Here is a 20,793-nt window from a genome sequence, read left to right as displayed (position 1 = left end):
AACCTCAATCCGAACGATAGCAAGAAACTAAAGTTTTAACTTAATTTAAAAATTAGCTAGCAACTTGAGCTAGTAAAGTAGCAGTATAGCAGTGCCTTCTAAAACAGTATACTGTACAGTAACAACAGCTTCCAAAGTTTTATCAATGCTAGTCTCCGTTTTTAGAAGTCAATTTAATTTGGGCAAGCGAGCAGTAAAAATCGATCGAGGCAGTTATTAAAAGGTAAAAATCTGCAAAACAAATGACGTCGGTACGTCTGTGGTCTGTAGCTCGTGCAGTTCTATACAGTACTGCACACATCGACTAAGCGAACCATTGTACAATACGATACAGTAGAGTGCAGTACTGTCCAGTGTACCGTGACTACTGTTGTGCGCAAGGCAGTACTAGATGGAAGCCCTCTAAAACTACGGCAACTTCTTTCACGTAGAAGTTGGAAGTTAGCCTGTAAACGTTGCTTAGTTGCCTCGTTGTTTGCAGCAATTAGGACAAGGGATGTTTGGAATAGTGAGCTCTAGACTGATACATTGAGTTTGTTAACATTCTCACTATGGCACGTTATCTACGTCGTGCTATGTGTACCTATGACTACAGCAAATTTCGAAGGTAAGCCGTAGCCTCTAGTGTTGGTCGACGACATGCCATCAGTTCAGTAATTGCTTTTTCCCTTGCTTAATTAATCTTTATATCATATTGTACGTGATGTTAAATTCTTGATAATGGCTCATCCGCTTCATACGATACAATACTGTACCAACTACAGGCTACAGCACTTTACCTAGATTTATAAACTGTTGAAATGAGCCTTACTATGCAGTACATACTAGATCTATGAACGCTGTTTAAACGAATATGTAGTTATGTACACCTATTGTAGGTGCGCGATACTTGCAATACTAAGCATGTTAACATACCGATCGTGCAATATACACAAAAACCAATTGCAATCTAATCCATCGTTGATCATTGATGAGGCTGTATACACTCCACTATATTCCTTTGCAAGTATGCATACTTGAGCTATGCGTGTTAATTAATCAATAAACTATAGAACCTTAAAGACAACAGCACCATCATAGTTGGATCACGCTATGTTATACGAGTCTTGTACAGTATTGCTAGAGTTGCATGAATAAATACTTCGCATACAGTTGGTGTGTTTTCCTTGAGAAGATTAATGATATTATCCAGGTCGTCATACCTACAAAGTGGCAATATACATATACTGCCAATGCCATGATAAAATTATTTACAGCATAGATGCAATTAAAACGCTATACTTGCATTATATATATTATTGCTAAGCCACAACCTGTAGTTATTAAAAATAGATTCGTATAGATAACAGTATATACTACGTAATCGAATAATTACTATACTATAAGCTTTTTGCCGTACTAATTACTAATATCTGAACTTGTCGAATTCTATAGCGTAGATCTAGCTTATTCCGTTTATGAAAATTTCCGCAGAAAAGAGGCCGTTGTAGCACCTGCGATCATTATATTACACGCTTTATTTAGCAATAGATTAACTTGGAACCATGTTGCTAGAGCACTATCAAAAGCTACTAAACGCAAGGTAAACATAATAGTAACATCACTATCTTACCATTCATAACAGATTAAATACAGAAGGTAGCATTATTTGCTGCACTTACATTTTTAATCACTCTCTATTTATGCCCTTTACATACATGTACAGGTATATACGCGTATGTACGAGTATATTAATTGATTCTGGAAAAGTTACATGTCCGAGCTTACAGAATCATATAGTTTATAATAGTATACCATATTCACTTTAAAAGCTTGCGATTTTATATTACAAATATAATGCTATCTGGAAGTAAGTAAGTTTTCTCAATGTCTAGTCTCTGTGATCGATATTGTTGCTTGGATTATGCTAGCTCAATATCATTCCTTTTATCGTAATTTATACTTTTTTATTTCACGATAAAAAGGTTATTACTCTCGATGCTCGAAATCATGGAGATAGTCCCCACGTAGACGATATGTCACAATTTTCCATGGTAGATGATATTAAGTGCATTGTACATAAGCTACAGTTGCGGCCACCGGTCGTTATTTTAGGTCATAGTGTCGGAGGCCGGACTGGCATGACAATGGCACTAAACGGTGGATTGGCATGGGTTAAGAGTTTAATAGTTGTCGATGAAAGCCCTTCTATGAATCCAATTTTACTGGAAGAAAGCCCTACACAACTTTATATTGATACATTAAAAAATGTCAATCCGAATCGATTTAACAGTTTACAAGAAATAGATCATGCATTAGCAGATACAATAAAGGTGAATATCCTTAAATTAATATAATGTGAGCACCTATCACGACTAATTGAGTATCATTACGTACTGATTTCTATACCAGAGGAAGATAAAGGATAGCTATTGGAATATAAGATTAACTATAAAAAATAGTCTAAGTTCTATATGTATCTATCAATTTTATCTTATTATTAAATTATTGCTTATGTACTATATCACTGGATAGAGCAAAGGGAGCCGTCATTTTCTGTTGCAAAATATTTACGAAAAGCATGGAAAGTTTAATTGGAAGTTCAATATCGAATCGATTGCAAATAATTTATCGAACATTCGTGACGTCCCTCGGCGCAAAGGAGAGCAGTACTCTGGAAATACGTTATTCATAGGCGGAAGCAATTCCAATCATATCAGGTACAACAATTATATAATTATCGTTAACTAACTAATGCTGTAATTAAAGGATTAAATGTAAGCGAGTTTCAACGATACATAGACTAGTTTCAAATTAATTACCAGGCATTGTTTTCGTATCCGTTATATTTACGTCCACTATATTACTCTAAATACAGGGTAGAAAACTACGCAGAAATTGGAGAACTATTTCCTAATGCTCTCATTCACCATGTAGAAGGGACTGGTCACTGGATTCACGCTCAAAACCCTACCGAATTTATTAACATTACATCAAATTTTCTTATTGAAGACGAACGTTAAGATAGCTGCTCTGTTAACTGCATAAGGGGAGAATGTGCAGGTTGAATCTTATAAAATGACCGAGTAAGGTCTAAGCTATCATGTTTTCTAATGCAAGCACTATTTTAATTTAATACTTGACCAAAGGATAACTACACCTAGCTACTAGGTTTAATGTCAACGTTAATCAATGAGTATTAAAATACTTGTATGTATCAAGTGTTATAGCTAAGTGCTATAACATAATTTTGGATAGTACATATCTCATTCATACCCCCCGCATTTCTGAATTATAATTTATGTTTAGATTTTTTAACTAGTTGTTCATTAAGTAAATATTCATATTTATGCGAACGGAAAGAACGCTTTCTTGTGTATTGCTGCAATTATTACTATATGCTGGCTTGTCCCCGATAAGATATTTATACCTTTTGACTACATTATATGTCAGTTATTTACGATTTAAATGCAACTATTTTGTTGATGCAATATATAAAAACATACGGGCACCTTGATAATGCCTACGCGTATGTAGCAAATGTGAGTCAATTAATACATTGGGGTAGACAACTTAGCATAATGAATAATGGTATTGTTCGGAACCCTGCTATGTAGACAGATTCTAACACGACCTTAGTGTTACCGGCAATTTGAAAAATATAGAACATAAATAAGTCGTACCATACCATCATCATGATACACGAATTAAATTTGAATCTCCGGCATACAGGAAGCTATTCAAGGCATTTATAACATAAATTTTTAATCTGATAAGTTATAATAACACTTGATGCAATCGGCACTGTTCCAGATTAAAGCTCAAAAATGTAAAAAATTCTGTAGTTTTACTTGTTGCGTCAATGTAGTATGTACAACGCAAGATAAAAAATTTTTTGATGATCCATTGCCAGTTACAGCAACGGTTAATCCGCAAACTGATGCAGTGTTTGTTTGATTATCTAGCTACAACCATGATTATCTTTCAAATTGTAAGACTAATTCACATTGTTCAGTATACGGAAATAAGTCAACAGCGAGAGCTTTCATAATTTTGAACGGCTGTCCACGCAGGCGATTTGTCCGAGGAGAACAAAGTCTATCAAATAAACATTTTGACTCTATTAATCATTATTTCTGATAAATGAAGCTGCACGACTTGTAAACGCTCGTTATCTACAATAAATTAATCACAGAACAAACAAAACTATAATATTCTTACTCGACGAAATTGGTCACTGCCATAGCCGGATTACAAGAAACATATATCAATTTTTTTATGAATAAAGATCGACGAAGTGCTTTGATTACCCTCGTATCTACGTTGTAATAGAGCATAATAATTTACGATTTTGCTAACATATATATTGCGTGTATTTTAAGTAAAGTTTCAAAATATTAAGACTACATAGCATCGGTAAGTATTTATAACATAAAATTTTTAAGTTAAAATCAATGTTTAGTTACTACAGATAAACATTTAGCCTTACGTAAGCCTGCTCGGGGCGGATCCACAATTGCAATAACTTCACTAATGACAGATAAATTATCCACTAAGGTAGGCAATTTATCCTCTGCTTTACCACAAATGAATTCAATGTTTTTTATATCTACAGAATCAATAGTTTAAGCATTAATGAATAAGTCATTAGATTACAGTAAGATTTTATTAGTTATACAGTATTTTAAGCCGATACGCACCGTTCAACTCAGCGTTCACTCTTGCGTCTTCGATTGCGTCTTCTACCATTTCGATACCAATAACTCTATTAACGTTCTATATAGCGGTAAAGCATATAAATCTTAATATTACTTCTACGTAACAACAAAAAATTGTGTAATAAGCTTACTTTTGCCATCAAAATTCCAATCGTTCCAGTACCGCAGCAAATATCTAAAAATTGAATCAACAAATTTGCAAAGAGATTATGATTAAAAGATTACGAAAAATTTTATGATTTTATACCACACTACAGTATTTCACTTACCTAAAACCACCGTAGTTGCTTTTGTCGGACACCAATCTCGGATATTTCTATATAAGACTTCGGCAGCTAGGGTATTACCTGTGGGTTTGTGAAAATGTTGTCATGAAATTGAAATTTTTTGATAGCTTAAAAGTTTAGAAATTTAGTGATTATCTAAGTAGTGAACTGATATTCAGGTGTTTTCAAGAGTTACTGTAACCTTGAAAGAATGACGACGGTGAAATCCTAAATTTCATTCCCAAGAAATCTTCATATAAATACTGAAAATAATGATAAATCCATAGTTAGACAGGTAATTACTACTAATACCGCCCCCATACTATCTGTTATCAGATTTGTTACTTATGCAAGAACTCTTGCCAGTTGAAGTAACTAACCTTCGATCCAGAGATAATTTCATACACCGAACCTGCATTACCAGCAGACGATCTACGAAAAGAAACGGCTGTATAAGCATTTAACTTTTATTTTTTTAAGTTTGATTATGACTAGTCCAGTTTACTGACATTATCAAACCATATAGCAATATACCAGTAGCAATAAATTGTAATTTAGTTTTTAATACCATTTACCGCGTTGTCTGTTTCTGAAGATAAACCGAAACAACTTGGCAGTCGCATTTTTCTAAACAACGATTGATTTCGTCCTTCAAACTTTGCAACTGATCCTACAAAAGTACATTCTGTCCTTTAATAACTTCAAAACGAGCTAAAAAATTTCCTTATTAGAATGTACTTCGGATAGATCCTGTGGATGAAGTTGTACTATTGCCATCAACTGGCCAAGTAAATTACGTCGAACGCAAATTTGCCTCCAATAACCAGTATGATCGACGAAGCTATATACTGGCAGAGATGACTGCTGAATAAGGCTCTGCATTGCCTACGAAAAGTGTACGGATACGTTAGCTAACCTTTCTATGATTTATACAAGCAGTTAATATATCAATTATGCTGTTTAGAGACAATTTCAACCTTTGCGATTGCTTTTGCTTCCTCTGGCACATTTGCACAGTCTGTAGGGGGAACTACAGATAGATTGCCCTCTATTTAACAATTATGAGAGTTTAAACAATTACCTACATTGGCAATTAACGGCTTTTAGAGTCACAACGTCAAAATTTGTTAGTAGGTCTTTAACTCATACATTTCATGCTAATTATATGATGAGACATATTTCTAGTATGCAAATTTTTTATATAAAAATTGTAATGTCCAATAAATATAAATGGACATTGTAATACCTCTATAACTTCCCAATCGGAAGCCAACAGCGATACCTGCTCGAACGGAAATTACTACTGGGTTATTATTGCATTTATAAAAAATACTAATCGCTAATTTTCAAACCTTCATCTTTAGAGTCTTGCCCGATCGCAAATTCGCACTTGTTACGATAATTGTTTATTTCAGGCTGTAATCAAGCAAATAAGTAACAACAGTAATTTCCTTTGGAAGATATCTTATCAGAAAGCATATTGTAATATCTGTATTCAGCAGCAGCTATAAGGTAAAACTGCATGGATATTTCAATAGAAGCAAACTCACTGAGGGTAGTATATCGACAAACTGACAGCAAATCCCATCAAATTCGTTTCTTGACAGAATAGAGTACAGCGAAAGGCATCAGTACATATTATCACAGGATATAATATCTAAACCTCATTCATATTCGTAAGAGAAAGGCTTACTTGTGCAATTTTAACCAGTCGCCCTTCGAATAATCGACAATACGAAAAATTGGGTTTTTATCGATAATTATAATAAACAGAAAGTAGGCTTAATTTGCATAATCCATAAATAACGAATAAGATTAAAGAAACACTTACTACTTTTATAGCCTCCAACTTGCTAGTACATTTTCTGAGGATACGATCTAAATTATTTTTTTTTATCTAGACAAAATTAAAATTTCTTATTTGATAAGAAAAGAAGACATGTAAACGTTGTATGATTACGAAATATATCGTCCACAATATCATGTAATGAAATTCGATCATCAGTAGCTTACCTTTAATTGTTGGTCATACGATTTATCCCACAAGGGTATTACAACATCTAGTATACTGAATAATATCATTAAAAAACGATCATTATTATTTCATTTTAATCTAGGTAGACTTTTAAAAATGTTAAAAGAAGGTTGATATCAAAATCGTTAGCAGTATCAATGGAGTCCTTTTGCATACTTTAAAGTCTTGGCTCTTTTCTTATTCTGTTCGCTATCCACATCACCAGTAGTCCCATCTATAATAAATGCATAATTGTAAAAATATGTAGTTTACAGTTAGTTAATAACCCTTAATAAGCGCCACTATTCGACACCACAATGATGCTGAATAGACAAGAAAATAACCCTGTGTAGTTGACGCTAATTTAAAGACAATGGTTGATATATAGCAGCAATTTACTAAGCATAGTACTTATATCAGTTGAGCTTTACTACTGATCAAATAATAGTTACTATCGTTAAGATTCTTTACTGCTACAGATTACATAGACGAGTGAATATCTACAACGTAATACGAGATATCGATATGACTATTTATACAATGCTTTCATGCACATGCTGTCAATACTTTACCATTGCCAGCAGCGTTGCGCTTCTTTGCGATTGGATCCACTACAGGTTTCGCAAGCTAGAAGTTTTGCAAACATGTTGGCAATTAGTATAGAATTAAACTTTATTAATTTATTTCAATTTTAAATCACCATAGGACCTATCTCAGTTGTGATGGAAAAGCTATGATATCTATTTAGTAATATCGCCTTTGCAGATTAACTAAAAGCGCATAACATGTAAGAATACTATGCTATTTCTTATGGTCCATTCTAAGCCTCCTGTACTGTACAGTTATGCTAGTATTAATAGTATGTTGGACTTTGATAAGATTCAATTATACGGATATACCTTTGCTTGTAGTACTTTCTTTTTCCAGTTGTATCCATCAATAGCCTTCAATGCTTTCTGTTTCAAATATGGAAAGTATATGTGATTGGTACAAAGTAAAGTATCCCCAGGTAAATTGTTTCCAAAGACACTACAGTATAAAGGCTATCACTGTATACAAGTACTACACCGTGTAAACGTCCATCATGGCTTACCTGTCTCTCAGCTTCCGAGCTGTGGTATCAGTCATTGAAGGAATTGTAGAAAAGATAAAGTTAATTCATAAAATGCGATTCGTATCTTTCAAATTAGCTTTATTCCACAATAGAGCTAGAAGGGTTAACTACTTGCATTAAACTATCGTAGAGCAAACTATTACATACTCGTCTGTTTTCTAGGCTTACCACCAGTACTTACCCGAACGTGACGAATGCAAATGTAGCTCGAGGTATTAGTTTTACTTTAATAGGTTGTAGATCCAACTTTTTGAGAAGTTTTTTCAATTCCTGTATTGACAATCATAATAATCATTTTAAGGATGGAAAATAGGTGTATTCATATTACAGTAGAATAAAGCAATGGATATCTTTGGTAAAATTGCAACAACACGTCAGCTATTGGTGGCATAAAAGGCTTGCAGTATTGGGATTTTGCATAGCGGATTTTTATGGATACGCTAACATTAATAGTAACGATATACATACTGTAATTAATCCAAGGGGATTGAGAATCTGTTGATGCATAAAGCTTGATGGAATATTGCCAATATTGCATATTCGCATGCTTGGAAATTGCAATGGATAAGAAATTTAACATGATAACAGCAGCAATATATTGAATGGGATGTAGCTGCAACATGCATGCGTCCTTGCATTGATTGAGCGTTCATCAGATTGGTAAATTTATGGTAGTATGATCGCTAGTGGCTCAATTTCTTGTCAGGTTATTGGTTAAAGTAGTCTGCAGCTTTAATTAGAGATAGTCCGGTAGATCGCTACAGCACGAGCGTACATTATACAGTATTTCTGGCAAACGTTGCATGCTTGCTTGTCATAGCATTGATGATGCTGTAACCACTGAATACTCGATCAAAGCTATCGAACTTACCACGAAACCTAAATAGAATGGCAAATTATAGATCTCAATTTTAAAAATTTCCGATGTGAACTCTTCTCTTTTGGTATACGAATAATGGTCATGTTGTTCTTGATCGGAATGCATTTGATTTTGCTCCTTTGCTTGGCTGTTGGCGCAAGTATCATCAACACTTGATATCGGTTGAGCTTGCTCAGCCATGTTAGTTGATCAGCGATTGGAGTAGAGGAGAGGAAAAAAATACATTAGTCCGATTGCAATCTGCACAGACAGAAAGACGGACGGAAGATGCCGTACAGTACAGTACTGTACAGTACCTCATGCTTGCTTACAGTACGTACTATACAGTATGTACTGTACTGTATTTCTTGGTAAACATTGGCTGAGATTGTCCTTCAGTCCGCTGTCCATTCTACATACAGAATACCCAAACATCTCTTCCCTTCCCATACTGTGACAGTAAAGTCCCTAGCGTTGAAGCCATATCATTTCACATTATACTGCTCAAAACCAACCTTGCAGCTCATTTAGTGCAATATATAACGTAATGTCGAGACGAATCAATTTTGCTTTTTCCAGCCATTCTCGTTCCAAGCTGCTTAGCAAGGAGTTTCAATTAGCTGTAGCAGTTTGCAAGCAACCGACTTTCAATTAGGCTACAATATGCGACATTACTAAATTCTGACAACCTTGAGCAATTGGGACTGACAGCTAATTTGGACATTTTTCCCAGCTTGAAAGTACCCCCGTGTTTAAATATTGTTTGTATTATGATAGGGGTAGTTTTTACATTTCGTTTCTCTTCTATTATACGGCCGGGGATATTTTAGGTTGGGGAAAAATAGCAAAATTAGCTGATACGATGAGATGGAATCGATGGTAGATATTAGACAGTATTATAGGCAGTATGTATACTACCGCGATTGCCATACAAATGACAGGGGCTTCTCCAAAGTTCCTGCAAACGACTTGCTCGATTGGTTTTGTCGAGTAAGGTAGACGCCTTCATCGGTCCCTTGTACGGGTTTGTCAGAAGTGCTTGCAAACGATTTGCTCGATAGGTTTGTCGTACAAGGTAGACGCTTTCATCGCTCCCTTGTAGTAGAATGACTAGAAAAAGGATAACCTACAGTAGATACTATTCTGCACTTGCTCGATTGGTTTGGTCAAGTAAGGTAGACGCTTTCGTCGGTACCTCGTAGGGGCTTGTCAGAAGTTTCTGCAAACGATTTGCTCGATTGGTTTTGTCGTACAAGGTAGACGCTTTCATCGGTACCTCGTAGGGGCTTGTCAGAAGTTTCAGCAAACGACTTGCTCGATTGGTTTTGTCGTACAAAATAGACGCTTTCATCGCTCTCTCGTAGGGGGCTTGTCAGAAGTTTCAGCAAACGACTTGCTCGATTGGCTTTGTCGTACAAGGTAGACGCTTTCATCGGTACCTCGTAGGGGCTTGTCAGAAGTTTCTGCAAACGATTTGCTCGATTGGTTTTGTCGTACAAGGTAGACGCTTTCATCGGTACCTCGTAGGGGCTTGTCAGAAGTTTCTGCAAACGATTTGCTCGATTGGTTTTGTCGTACAAGGTAGACGCTTTCATCGCTCTCTCGTAGGGGCTTGCCAGAAGTTTCTGCAAACGATTCGCTCGATTGGTTTTGTCGTACAAGGTAGACGCTTTCATCGCTCCCTCGTAGTAGAATGAGTGGAAAAAGGATAACCTACAGCAGACAATATTTTGCACTGAACGATCACTTTTCTTCCCCCCCTTTCTCTTTCATACAACTACTGTTAAAGCGTAAAATCGACGCCGCGGCGTCGCCAAAAGACCCTGAGACTGGGCGGGGTTCTCTTTTTACACTGTGTCGCCCTGTGGCACCTAGCACCTTACCCGGTGGTGTGTGTCCGATGTCATGATTGAATTTATTACTAGTGTTAAACACCTACTAGGCAGCCAGAAGCCGGTCTACGCTACGCTGAAGGTAAGGATAAATTCGATGATAACTTGTCATGGAAATAGCCATGATCGATTTAAAATTTCCATACACTACTGTAGAAGAGCTCATCGTTAGCGATCAGTCGATTAAGCTCGAGTGTTCTTTACTGGCAACAGGATCAGAGTATACAGCAGCAAATGAGGACTAACTCACTTCATTAAATGTCCAATTTTGGATCTATTTTTGTCCATAGAATTAATTAGTGCACTTGTAATGAAGGCTTAACAACTCCTTCATTTACAATCCGAAGGGATCAACTTAAAGTAACGGAACGATCTGTTTTATTAATGTTTCTTGAAATGGAGATGCATTTTTACACCTACCATTCAAAAATAAATATTATAAAATATTATAAATTGCGATTGATAGGCAGAAAAAGGCGTCTAAAGTATTGCATAAAAGGACGAACATGAAAGTGGCAATTATTGGAGCTGGAGCAAGCGGCTTAACCAGCCTTAAAGAATGCTTGGATGAAGGCATTGAAGCAGTTATTCTTGAAAAAGAGAATCACATTGGTGGATTATGGAAATTTGAAGGTTGGCATTGTAGACGTCATCTTAGTCTATCTACTATTGTAGGATCATATTTTGTTACAGTAACGGATTACAGATCTAGATAATTGACTTGATTTGGGGGAATTAGCAGTATGTACTATAAATCGCATAGTATCGGACCTGATTTAAAATAAATATTCAACATTATTGCCTAGTACTGTATAATACTGTTGACTGTAGTTGAGCACGTGGATAACTGGAGCTGTCATTGTAAAACTACTCCTTCAACAAGATCTTCTAAGGGCTAATAAGTAATGCCAGACACTATCGACGTTACCTAATTCTACTGAAAATGCATGAATTTCATCATGGATAACAACGCATGAAATTACATGAGCTAAATCGTTTCTATCCATAAAATCAGAGATAGTCTTCGATTAGTTCGCTACATTGATATAGAATAAAATAAAATAAAATAAATGTTAAGTAAAAAGTGTAGCTCGAGAAGTATCACAGGTTCCACTAGTATATTAATTAATAACTACAATTATTCACAATTTTGATATGATTGCATTTACGGAGTATAGAAGACGTTGGCAAGGGTGGAACAGTCTATCGATCGACGGTCATCAACACATCCAAGGAAATGATGTGCTTCAGCGATTTTCCTATTCCTGAGAATTTTGCACCCTACATGCATAACACAAGCGTCATGAAATACTTTGACTTGTAAGTAATGCTGTAATTACTACAGTTAATACTTAGTTAATTAAGACATAGAATTTCAAATTTTATCGAAGGGATTTTACTGCTATTCGTTCTGGATAATAATATAGTGTACGTACGATATATGCAGAATATGATTTCACTGTAGATCTTGGTGTAGTATACTGTACAATAACAACCTATTTCATCTTGCTGATCATTACTTCAAGCTATTGTACATACAGCAAGAGTGTGCCTCTGTATCTGAAGAACAAGGGCTAGTACGATAGAGGCTATTTGACGACACTAGTTTATTGACGATTAATCGATTACTTCATCTATAAAAAGTAGCTACTTGAAAATAGTATTATAAATATTAATGATAACATCGAGTTGTCAAGATTTCAGATTATTACAGTAATGACAGTGTCTATTGAAACCTTAACAGTAATCTGTAGTAAGTACGGTAGGACATAATATTATTATCGATGTTGACGATAACGTCTAGTAGACTGTACAATAATTCTGTGTTAATGATGTCCATGTGTAATTTGAAGGACAAATAGTATTGTTAACCTTCAAAATTTTACTAGACGAGTGGTCCCTTAAGTTACACTCTTTGAATTATAGCGAAAAATACCCATTTCATCGTAATGCACTAACAGTCACGCAGATATTTGCACGAGATGACAGCTATATCATTGTAAGCATCTTTTCCCACTACAAATGATGATGTATAAATAAGAGCAATAAATTTGTAACATTGAAAAAATAATTTAGGCATTGGCCAACTTTAGGATTTGTTCATAACTTAATCATGTTACAGCCGATAATTTTTTAGTAATATGCAGTAAAGTATGCCGTCAGACACCAATAGCATAAAACAGTGGTTTGAATAATGTAATTTCCCTATTTACATTCTCAAGATATGCCCAAAAATTCAATTTATACGAGCACATTCAATTCAATACTTACGTCCAGCAAGTTAAACCAGCAAGCGATTATTCAGAAACAGGACGATGGGATGTCATTACCAAGCCTGCTGACAATCCTACTGCTGAAACAACCACAACCACTTTTGATGGTATTATGGTTTGTTCAGGCCACCATTGGGATTCCAGGATGCCATCTTTTAAAGGAATGGACGTATTCAAGGGAAGACAATTACATAGTCACGATTACAAGGATTATCGCGGTTTGTTGAAATTGATTATACAGTAGTTATCATAAGATAATAATGATAACATAAATGCAATGAAATTACTAAAGGATTATTATATAATAAATGGTCAGCTTTACAATTGGAATATCAACTTATTCAATCCCTCACACACTAAACCCTCTATTTTTCCCATTACGTCAAAATCGTCATTCCCATAGGTCACGAAAATACCCGAGCGGTAGTTGTAGGAATTGGCAATTCAGGTGTTGATGTTGCTAGTGAATTAAGTCAGCACTGCTCACAGGTTTATCTCAGCACACGACGTGGGGCATGGGTATTTTCACGCCTTGGTCCCGGAGGAGACCCAATAGATGTTTTTTTCAACCGTTATCTAAGCTGGCTGCCTTCGTCAATTGTTGAGAATTCGCTAAAAAAAGCTTTAAATGAACGATTTGATCACGCTCAATATGGATTGAAAGCTAAACATAAAGTAGCAGCGCAACATCCCACTATCAGTGACGAATTACCAAGTATGTATGGTATATTATTTTATACCTATGTTGCCTAATTACGATTTTTTCTCCGATCATACGAACTGGTAATTAGTACAACGATTACTGTAATTTATATATACTTTATCCTAACTTCTTAAATTCGATTTCTATTCTAAAAATTTTCAAGCTTGCTGTAAAACAATTGATCATCGTTAAGAGTCTGAATTTATATGGAAATCAGACAAGTGTAGATGATAAATTTATAAATATAGAAAGACTTTATGCAATAAATCACAAATTATGACAACGCTCATGACAGTGATGCTTAATGCCCGTAATTAATTCTTTAAATGTTTGTTTTATTTCCTATTTAGTACGCATAGTATGTGGAGCAGTCAAAGTCAAAGATAACATTGCTTGCCTGCATGAACACGATATTGAATTTACTGATGGCTCTATTGAGAAAGATATTGACACTGTTGTCTATTGTACTGGATATAAATTTGGTTTCTCTTTTTTGGATTCGTCTATCGTTGATGTTAAAGATAACCAGTGCGATCTATACAAATACGCATTTCCACCACATCTTAAGCATCCTACGTTGGCAATGGTAGGATTCGTACAACCAGTTGGGGCTATTATGCCAATAGCGGAAATGCAAGCAAGATGGATTACACGAGTATTCAATAAGAAATGTCATTTGCCATCGGAAGCTGGAATGATGATAGATATCGAAAAAAAACGTAACAATATGGCTGCTGTGTATGTTGATTCACCAAGGCATACTATCCAGGTAAGCGAATGATATCAAAGATAATTGTAGATAATATAGTACATTAAAACAACAAAAAACAAATGTATCGTCTAAATTTTAGCATCATCATCGGCCAAGATATCTTGCTTGATTAATTTGTTACTAATGATTAAACTGTAATAAATCAATAATTTATAAGAGAAAAGATTTCATTTTGATACTAACTGTATCAACTAGGTTGACTTTATACAATTTATGGACGAAATTGCTGATTTGATCGGGTGCAAGCCAAGCTTCTTCTCTTTGATGCTCACTGATCCCAGTCTGGTTTTTAAATGTATTTTCGGGCCATGTACTCCTCCACAATTTCGATTGCGAGGACCTCATGCTTGGGATGGAGCAAAAAATGCTATCAGACAGGCTAAAAATAATATTGATAAACCTACGCGTACTCGACAAATCGAAGATATACCAAAAGCTAAAAGTAGTAAGACCTTGCGATTATTTCTTGCAGTAGTTGTTGCATCTACGATATATGCTTCCTACAAGAGAGGGGGTAATGTCAAAGCAGGAATTCGCGATATTGGTAAATGTCTATTTAATATATATTTCTATGCTTTAAAGTAATTAAGTGTAAGTGTAATGTCCAAAAATTTTCTTTCCAGGTGAAGCTTTGGCTTCTACGTTCAATGAATGCAAAGAATTTGCTTTACGAAGCATTCAATACCGATAATCGCGATGGCATATTAAAAAAAACTCCGTTACGTGCGCCCATTAACTTGCACTACGATTATATCCGATAAACATGGCTATGATACAGTGCATTTCAACTAGATATTTCTTAATTAGTATATTCATAAGTAAGAGATTTTGGGTTGTTAATTTTAAACTAAAGTACTGTAACGGTCTGGAATGAAGTCTTTTATTTCAGCTAGTAATATAGGTGTAATCAAATGTTGTCGGATACATCATGATGACTTAATTTATCCGAAAAGTTAACCTACTCGATAGTTAGTGTTAGACTTAATCAACAACACATAGCTTATTATCTTGATTACGAAATAGACTTAGTGAATGCTGTAATTCCCTTTTCAGTAAAGCATAAATTAAAAGGATTAAACCCACTTTTACAACAAGTTGTAGGCATTAGTTAACCGATGACGTAAAAGATTCATTTTGAACCTAATCAATTACAATGGAGTCCTTAGATATTGGGACTGCAAAGATACAAGATCGATCTTAACTGTCTGACTACCATTTGAAACATTAAATAAAGTGCAATATTTTCATAGCACTCGCAGGGATAATACATACATACGGCATATTTAAGTTAAGCCATTTTGATAAAATCTCTTGAAAGATTTTTCTTAAATGGATATTAGCTTTACCGTCATTTTATTTAGCGTAAAGAATGTTGATTTCAATATTTGTTTCAACTTATATGTGTATAAGTATCCATGCAGACATGCAGCTGAGAGTGCCGTGTGTGTTTCGTCGGATTTGTATTGGTTGAGTTATAAACTAGTTTAGTCTGCATGATGTAGTTATCAATTTGATGTCAAGACTTTAAAGTGTTTATTTGTAATAGACTAATAGCATAGTTTTAAAATTATTAGTAAACTTATCAGTCTGTATGTAATTAAAATACTAGTCCTATAACCCATCATGTTGCTGACGGACTGTAATTTATGACGTTATTGAGACTAGTCGAACCTTCGCTCGTGATACTTGGCATACCGTAATTTTTTCTCCATAATGGTTCTAGGACGTAAGCCTAAAACTGAAAGATTTATTAGACAAACAAGAGCGCAGTCTAACCATATTGCATTATTAAATTAACTAATAATACTTTAAAGCTTTAAAGCTGTAGCTAAAAGCCAATTGATTACTTTGAATCTATAACAATTCCCTTACGTCCAATTTTTAGAGGGGGATATTATTTACGAGGAACGGTCTGCTGTTGCATTTATAGATAATCGTCTGAACATAGTAGCTATTCAATTTCTTTAAAACATTGAGTAGCTTTATTAGTACAACAATATCAAAAGAAGGCCCTGCTCTATGTTATTGGATGAATATGTTGCCGAACTTGTCATTGACTATTGGCTTAATAACCTAATTGCCCTAGAATTACTTATGCCCTTGTACAGTTAACTGTAAGCATAACCGTAATATCGTACACTTACCGTAGCACTGGTACTTTTTGCTGAAAAAAAGATTAGAAACTTGAAATCAAATTTCCATCTGAGATCGATTCCTGTAGCTATGGCTTGATCATATCTTATTCATGACTAAACTTTCATCGCTTTCTCGACTTATTCAATCATTAAAATAGCAATTTAGCACTAGAAAGCACCTTTTAAACCTTATAATTAAGATGCAAGATACAAATTACAAGATCACTTTTCAACTGAATTTTATGGGACAGCCAACGATGGTTGACTATAATAATAATATAGAGGCTGATTATTTTACTGACCATTGCAACTATATCATATGTTCATAACGGCACACCATTATACTGTCCGCGATTGATATCAAATTAACTGCTAGTTTGGTTTTGTGCAGTATGGCATACGGTTTCATTGATAGCGTATACTAGAATGGCATGAAATGATAAGCCTCTCCATCATTTCTTACCGACGGACGTTGGCAGTCCCGTTTCCATCTTTTTTTTTTTATATTATAATTAGTAGATCCTGTTGTAGGCTTATTCCAGGTGTGTTGCCACTTCCACTGCACTCCCAACCCAATGTAAACAATTTGAGTTTCAGACTATAAGATTAATTACGTACTCAAATATACATGAATTTTAAGCTGAATTTAAATCCTATCATTATAAAAAAATTACTTACAAGATGTCGAAATATCCCCGATTTATAGTACTGCAGCAAGTTGGAATGCAACATTATCAATATAAATATTGTATAAATGTAACGTGCAAGGTAGTAATGGCTTCTTTAGAATCTTATTCAACGTAAAACAAATATCCGCATTCTAACATATTATAGTAGTAAGCGAACAATCACGTACGTGTGTGCATTAGTGTAGGCGGTAAAAGAAAATATGGAAAGATATATGTAAACAATCCTAGAGACATTTTGAGATCGTCTTGACATCCTGTAGCGTCAGAGACTTTTAATCAATTTTAGAAAGTTATTATTAGGTAACTTATAGAAGTAATTTAATACCGTCCCATACCAATAGATGATACTAAGGTTGCCCTACTATTTTTAATTCAAGTTTAATCTTGTAATAATAGTATCTAGCTAATCTACGGTTACCTAAAAGTAATCTCATTCTCACAAATAATAGTCCAAGTTTAGATCGAACCTTCTAATACTGGTACTATCTTATTTTAGAAGAGTAGGAACTATAAATTAGAGTCAAAAGTACGATCTTCAACCTGAATCATTCCTTGGCTCCTAGATGCAGTTCTTCAATAATGCAGATTTAGTTTCATCATTTTTACGCCTATAAAACAACTATAAGTATATTTGAATCTTCCCTAGAAAACCTGCTCCCCAAAAAGAGATAGCCAAGATATCTTACTGTATGCATCTGTCTACTGAAGACAAGACTACTCTTCTCCAGTATACGATATATTATAAAAAGCTAAATTTAGCTCTGATATACAGTGCTGTATCGGGTAAAGTTTGGAGTCTTTCTAATAGGAAGGGAAAGATTATATGTGAGGTCTAAATATTGTTGTATATGATAAGAATCGATACACTGATTTTATCTTTAACTATCGCGATTGTGACATAACGTAGTTGGTGCTCGTTGATAATAATTTGCTTTCATTAAGTAAACCTTATAATGCCTGGACTAACACTATGTTGTCTTCAAAGCTTCGATATTTAAACTGTGGAATGGGCTACAGTAATCCTATTGTGGACTTTTAATTATAATTATTATTCATAAACAGAGAGGTTAATCGATTTTTTTGAACCCTTTGAATAGCTTTCAATAATGGTATATCGGAAGATTGTCTTGTACGGTCAGTGATGCAATATGTTATTGTAGTACTATCGATCTCGCTGTGAACTATTCATGGGCCCTGCGGATTAGTTGATTTCTTTAATACATTGCCTAACTTCCAATAAAAGCATATGGAAAGCTGTCCTGTACCAAATTGCTATAATTTACTTCTACAGTAAATAACGTGAAATGGTCGTTGTAATACTTGTAGAATGATGTAACAGTAGTTTTTACTCTTACTACTATTATTTTTGATGCTTTTGAAATGTTAATGGTTCTAGTATACTTCAACTGAAAATAATGAAATCTACAAAACTATCATCTAGCGCATCTGCTCAAAACGTGCTTCATCCATTCTTTCTTAAAGCATTTATTTTCAAATAATAATACTAATTCATGTATGTTTACTCCTAATTATTGACCATAATGTACCGTATTAATTTATTTCTTATCCGAAAGGATGACTCCTATAGCGATCTGCTGATTTTATAGAGCCTGCGCTTTAATCGGAGAAATAGGATTGGACTTTGTAACTCAAGGTCTATTTCATCATTAATTTCTATTGGTTGCGAGTAATTAATTACAGCACCCTGTACATTATAGTATATTGTTATATACTATAATGTATAATTTTGTTGTAATTAGCTAATAGGTGGAAGCAATACAAAACCAAATCGACGTGCAAACATACGCGCACTTCATATCGAACGTGATTAAAACGTTTCACAGGCAGACTTAAGGTAAGCTTAAAAGTTAAAGTAAGATTTAATGCATGATATTCCCGTTAAGGAAAACGTTCACGTAAGCTTAAAAGTTAAAGCGAGACTTGTTGAGGAAAACGTTCACCTAAGCTTAAAGGTTAATGAGTGATTCAGTGCTTGATTGCCTGTTAAGGAAAACATTTCCGCAAGCATAAAAGTTAAAGTAAGATTGAGTGCTTGATATCCAGTTAAGAAAAAAAAATTTCACGTAAGCTTAAGAGTTTAAGTGAGATTTAGTGCTTGATATTTTATTACGGAAAATGCTCATGTAAGCTTAAAAGTTAACAGTTAAAGTGAAATTTAGTGCTTGATATCTAGTTAAGAAAAATTTCACGTAAGCTTAATAGTTAAAGTGAGATTCAGTGTTTGATATTCCATTAAAGAAAATATTAATGTAAGGTTAATAATCAAAGTGGAACTAGTGCTTAATATCCCGTTTACGACAGTATTCACATAAACTTAAAAAACTAAAGTGAAACTTGGTGATTGATATTGTATTGAAGAAAATGCTCAGACCTAAAAGCCAAAGTGAGATTTAATTAGCGCTTGATATTCACGTTCAGGAAAACATTTACATAAGCTTAAAAGTTAATGTAAGCTTTAGTGATTTTATTTTCTATCAAGGAAAACTTTCCTTGAGCTTAAAAGTTAAAAGTAAGATTTAGTATTTCATTGCACGTTAAGAAAAAACTTTCACATAAGCTTAAAAGTTAAGGCAAGATTTAGTACTTGATATCTAGATAAGGAAAAATTTTACGTAAACGTAAAAGTTAAAGTGAGATTAGTGCTTAGTATCTCGTTAGCTAAGGAAATGTTGGCGTAAGCTTAAAAGTTAAAGTGAGATTTTAGTGCTTGATATCCCATTAAAGGAAAACATTCACATAAGCTTAAAAGTTAAAGTGCGATTTAAAGCTTGATATCCTGTCAAGAAAAATGTTCACATAATCTCCGCCCATTCGCCTTTAAAATCTTCCCCTTGACAGCTTAAAAGTTAAAGTAAGATTTAGTACTTGATATTCCGTTAACGACAACATTCACCTAAGCTTGGTTGAAACTAAAAAGGGTATATAAAGTAAAATTTTTGCTTGATATCCTGTTAAGGAAAATGGTCATGCAAGTTTAAAAAGTTAAAGTCAGATTTAGTACTTGATGGCCTTTTAAAGAAAACGCTCTCAAAACTTAAAAGTCAAAGTGAGAATTAATGTTTAATATCCCGTTAACGACAACATTCACGTATAGCTTAATAGTAACAGCAATATTTAGCGCTTGATATTTTGTCACGGAAAACATTTATGTAAGCCTTAGAGTTAAAGTGAGATTTAGTGCTTGATATCCCCATTAAGAAAAACGTTCACATAAGTCTGAAACTTAAAGTAAGATTTACTGAGATTTTATATGCTATAATACAAATAAAATATAATAAAACTTCAGCGAATAGTAATAGCACTTTACTGCAACTGATTAGCAGTCAAATTCTAACAGAGGAAGCATTAAAAATTATAG

General features: G+C 34.4%; 4 protein-coding genes across 4 annotated transcripts; 2 read left to right on the top strand and 2 right to left on the bottom strand.

Annotated features, from left to right (window-relative positions):
• Positions 1-551: 551 nt before the first annotated feature.
• On the top strand, positions 552-3,002 carry TRIADDRAFT_59272 (uncharacterized protein; the record flags this gene model as incomplete). The annotated part of the gene is made up of 5 exons (XM_002115355.1): positions 552-607; positions 1,435-1,582; positions 1,965-2,312; positions 2,515-2,699; positions 2,858-3,002. The coding sequence occupies 5 exons, from the start codon at positions 552-554 to the stop codon at positions 3,000-3,002; spliced, it is 882 nt and encodes a 293-aa protein (XP_002115391.1).
• A 954-nt stretch (positions 3,003-3,956) lies between these two features.
• On the bottom strand, positions 3,957-9,151 carry TRIADDRAFT_59271 (uncharacterized protein; the record flags this gene model as incomplete). The annotated part of the gene is made up of 21 exons (XM_002115229.1): positions 3,957-4,077; positions 4,201-4,297; positions 4,469-4,588; positions 4,680-4,755; positions 4,829-4,872; positions 4,967-5,044; positions 5,166-5,226; positions 5,344-5,395; positions 5,539-5,633; positions 5,702-5,848; positions 5,941-6,011; positions 6,210-6,266; positions 6,316-6,379; positions 6,795-6,860; positions 6,977-7,031; positions 7,155-7,212; positions 7,550-7,604; positions 7,877-7,933; positions 8,071-8,089; positions 8,273-8,361; positions 8,963-9,151. The coding sequence occupies 21 exons, from the start codon at positions 9,149-9,151 to the stop codon at positions 3,957-3,959; spliced, it is 1,671 nt and encodes a 556-aa protein (XP_002115265.1).
• A 965-nt stretch (positions 9,152-10,116) lies between these two features.
• Positions 10,117-10,626, bottom strand: TRIADDRAFT_59270 (uncharacterized protein; the record flags this gene model as incomplete). Its single annotated transcript, XM_002115228.1, has 1 exon — positions 10,117-10,626. One exon carries the CDS (start codon positions 10,624-10,626, stop codon positions 10,117-10,119), a length of 510 nt encoding a protein of 169 aa, XP_002115264.1.
• Positions 10,627-11,348: 722 nt separating this feature from the next.
• TRIADDRAFT_50681 (uncharacterized protein) lies at positions 11,349-16,739 on the top strand (the record flags this gene model as incomplete). The annotated part of the gene is made up of 8 exons (XM_002115354.1): positions 11,349-11,475; positions 12,021-12,162; positions 13,065-13,333; positions 13,519-13,830; positions 14,169-14,587; positions 14,786-15,035; positions 15,100-15,104; positions 16,677-16,739. 8 exons carry the CDS (start codon positions 11,349-11,351, stop codon positions 16,737-16,739), a joined length of 1,587 nt encoding a protein of 528 aa, XP_002115390.1.
• Positions 16,740-20,793: the final 4,054 nt, after the last annotated feature.

This window comes from Trichoplax adhaerens, genomic scaffold, assembly GCF_000150275.1.
Source record: "Trichoplax adhaerens TRIADscaffold_10 genomic scaffold, whole genome shotgun sequence".
Classification (NCBI taxonomy): domain Eukaryota; kingdom Metazoa; phylum Placozoa; class Uniplacotomia; order Trichoplacea; family Trichoplacidae; genus Trichoplax; species Trichoplax adhaerens.
This window is presented reverse-complemented; position numbering and strand designations above follow the sequence as displayed.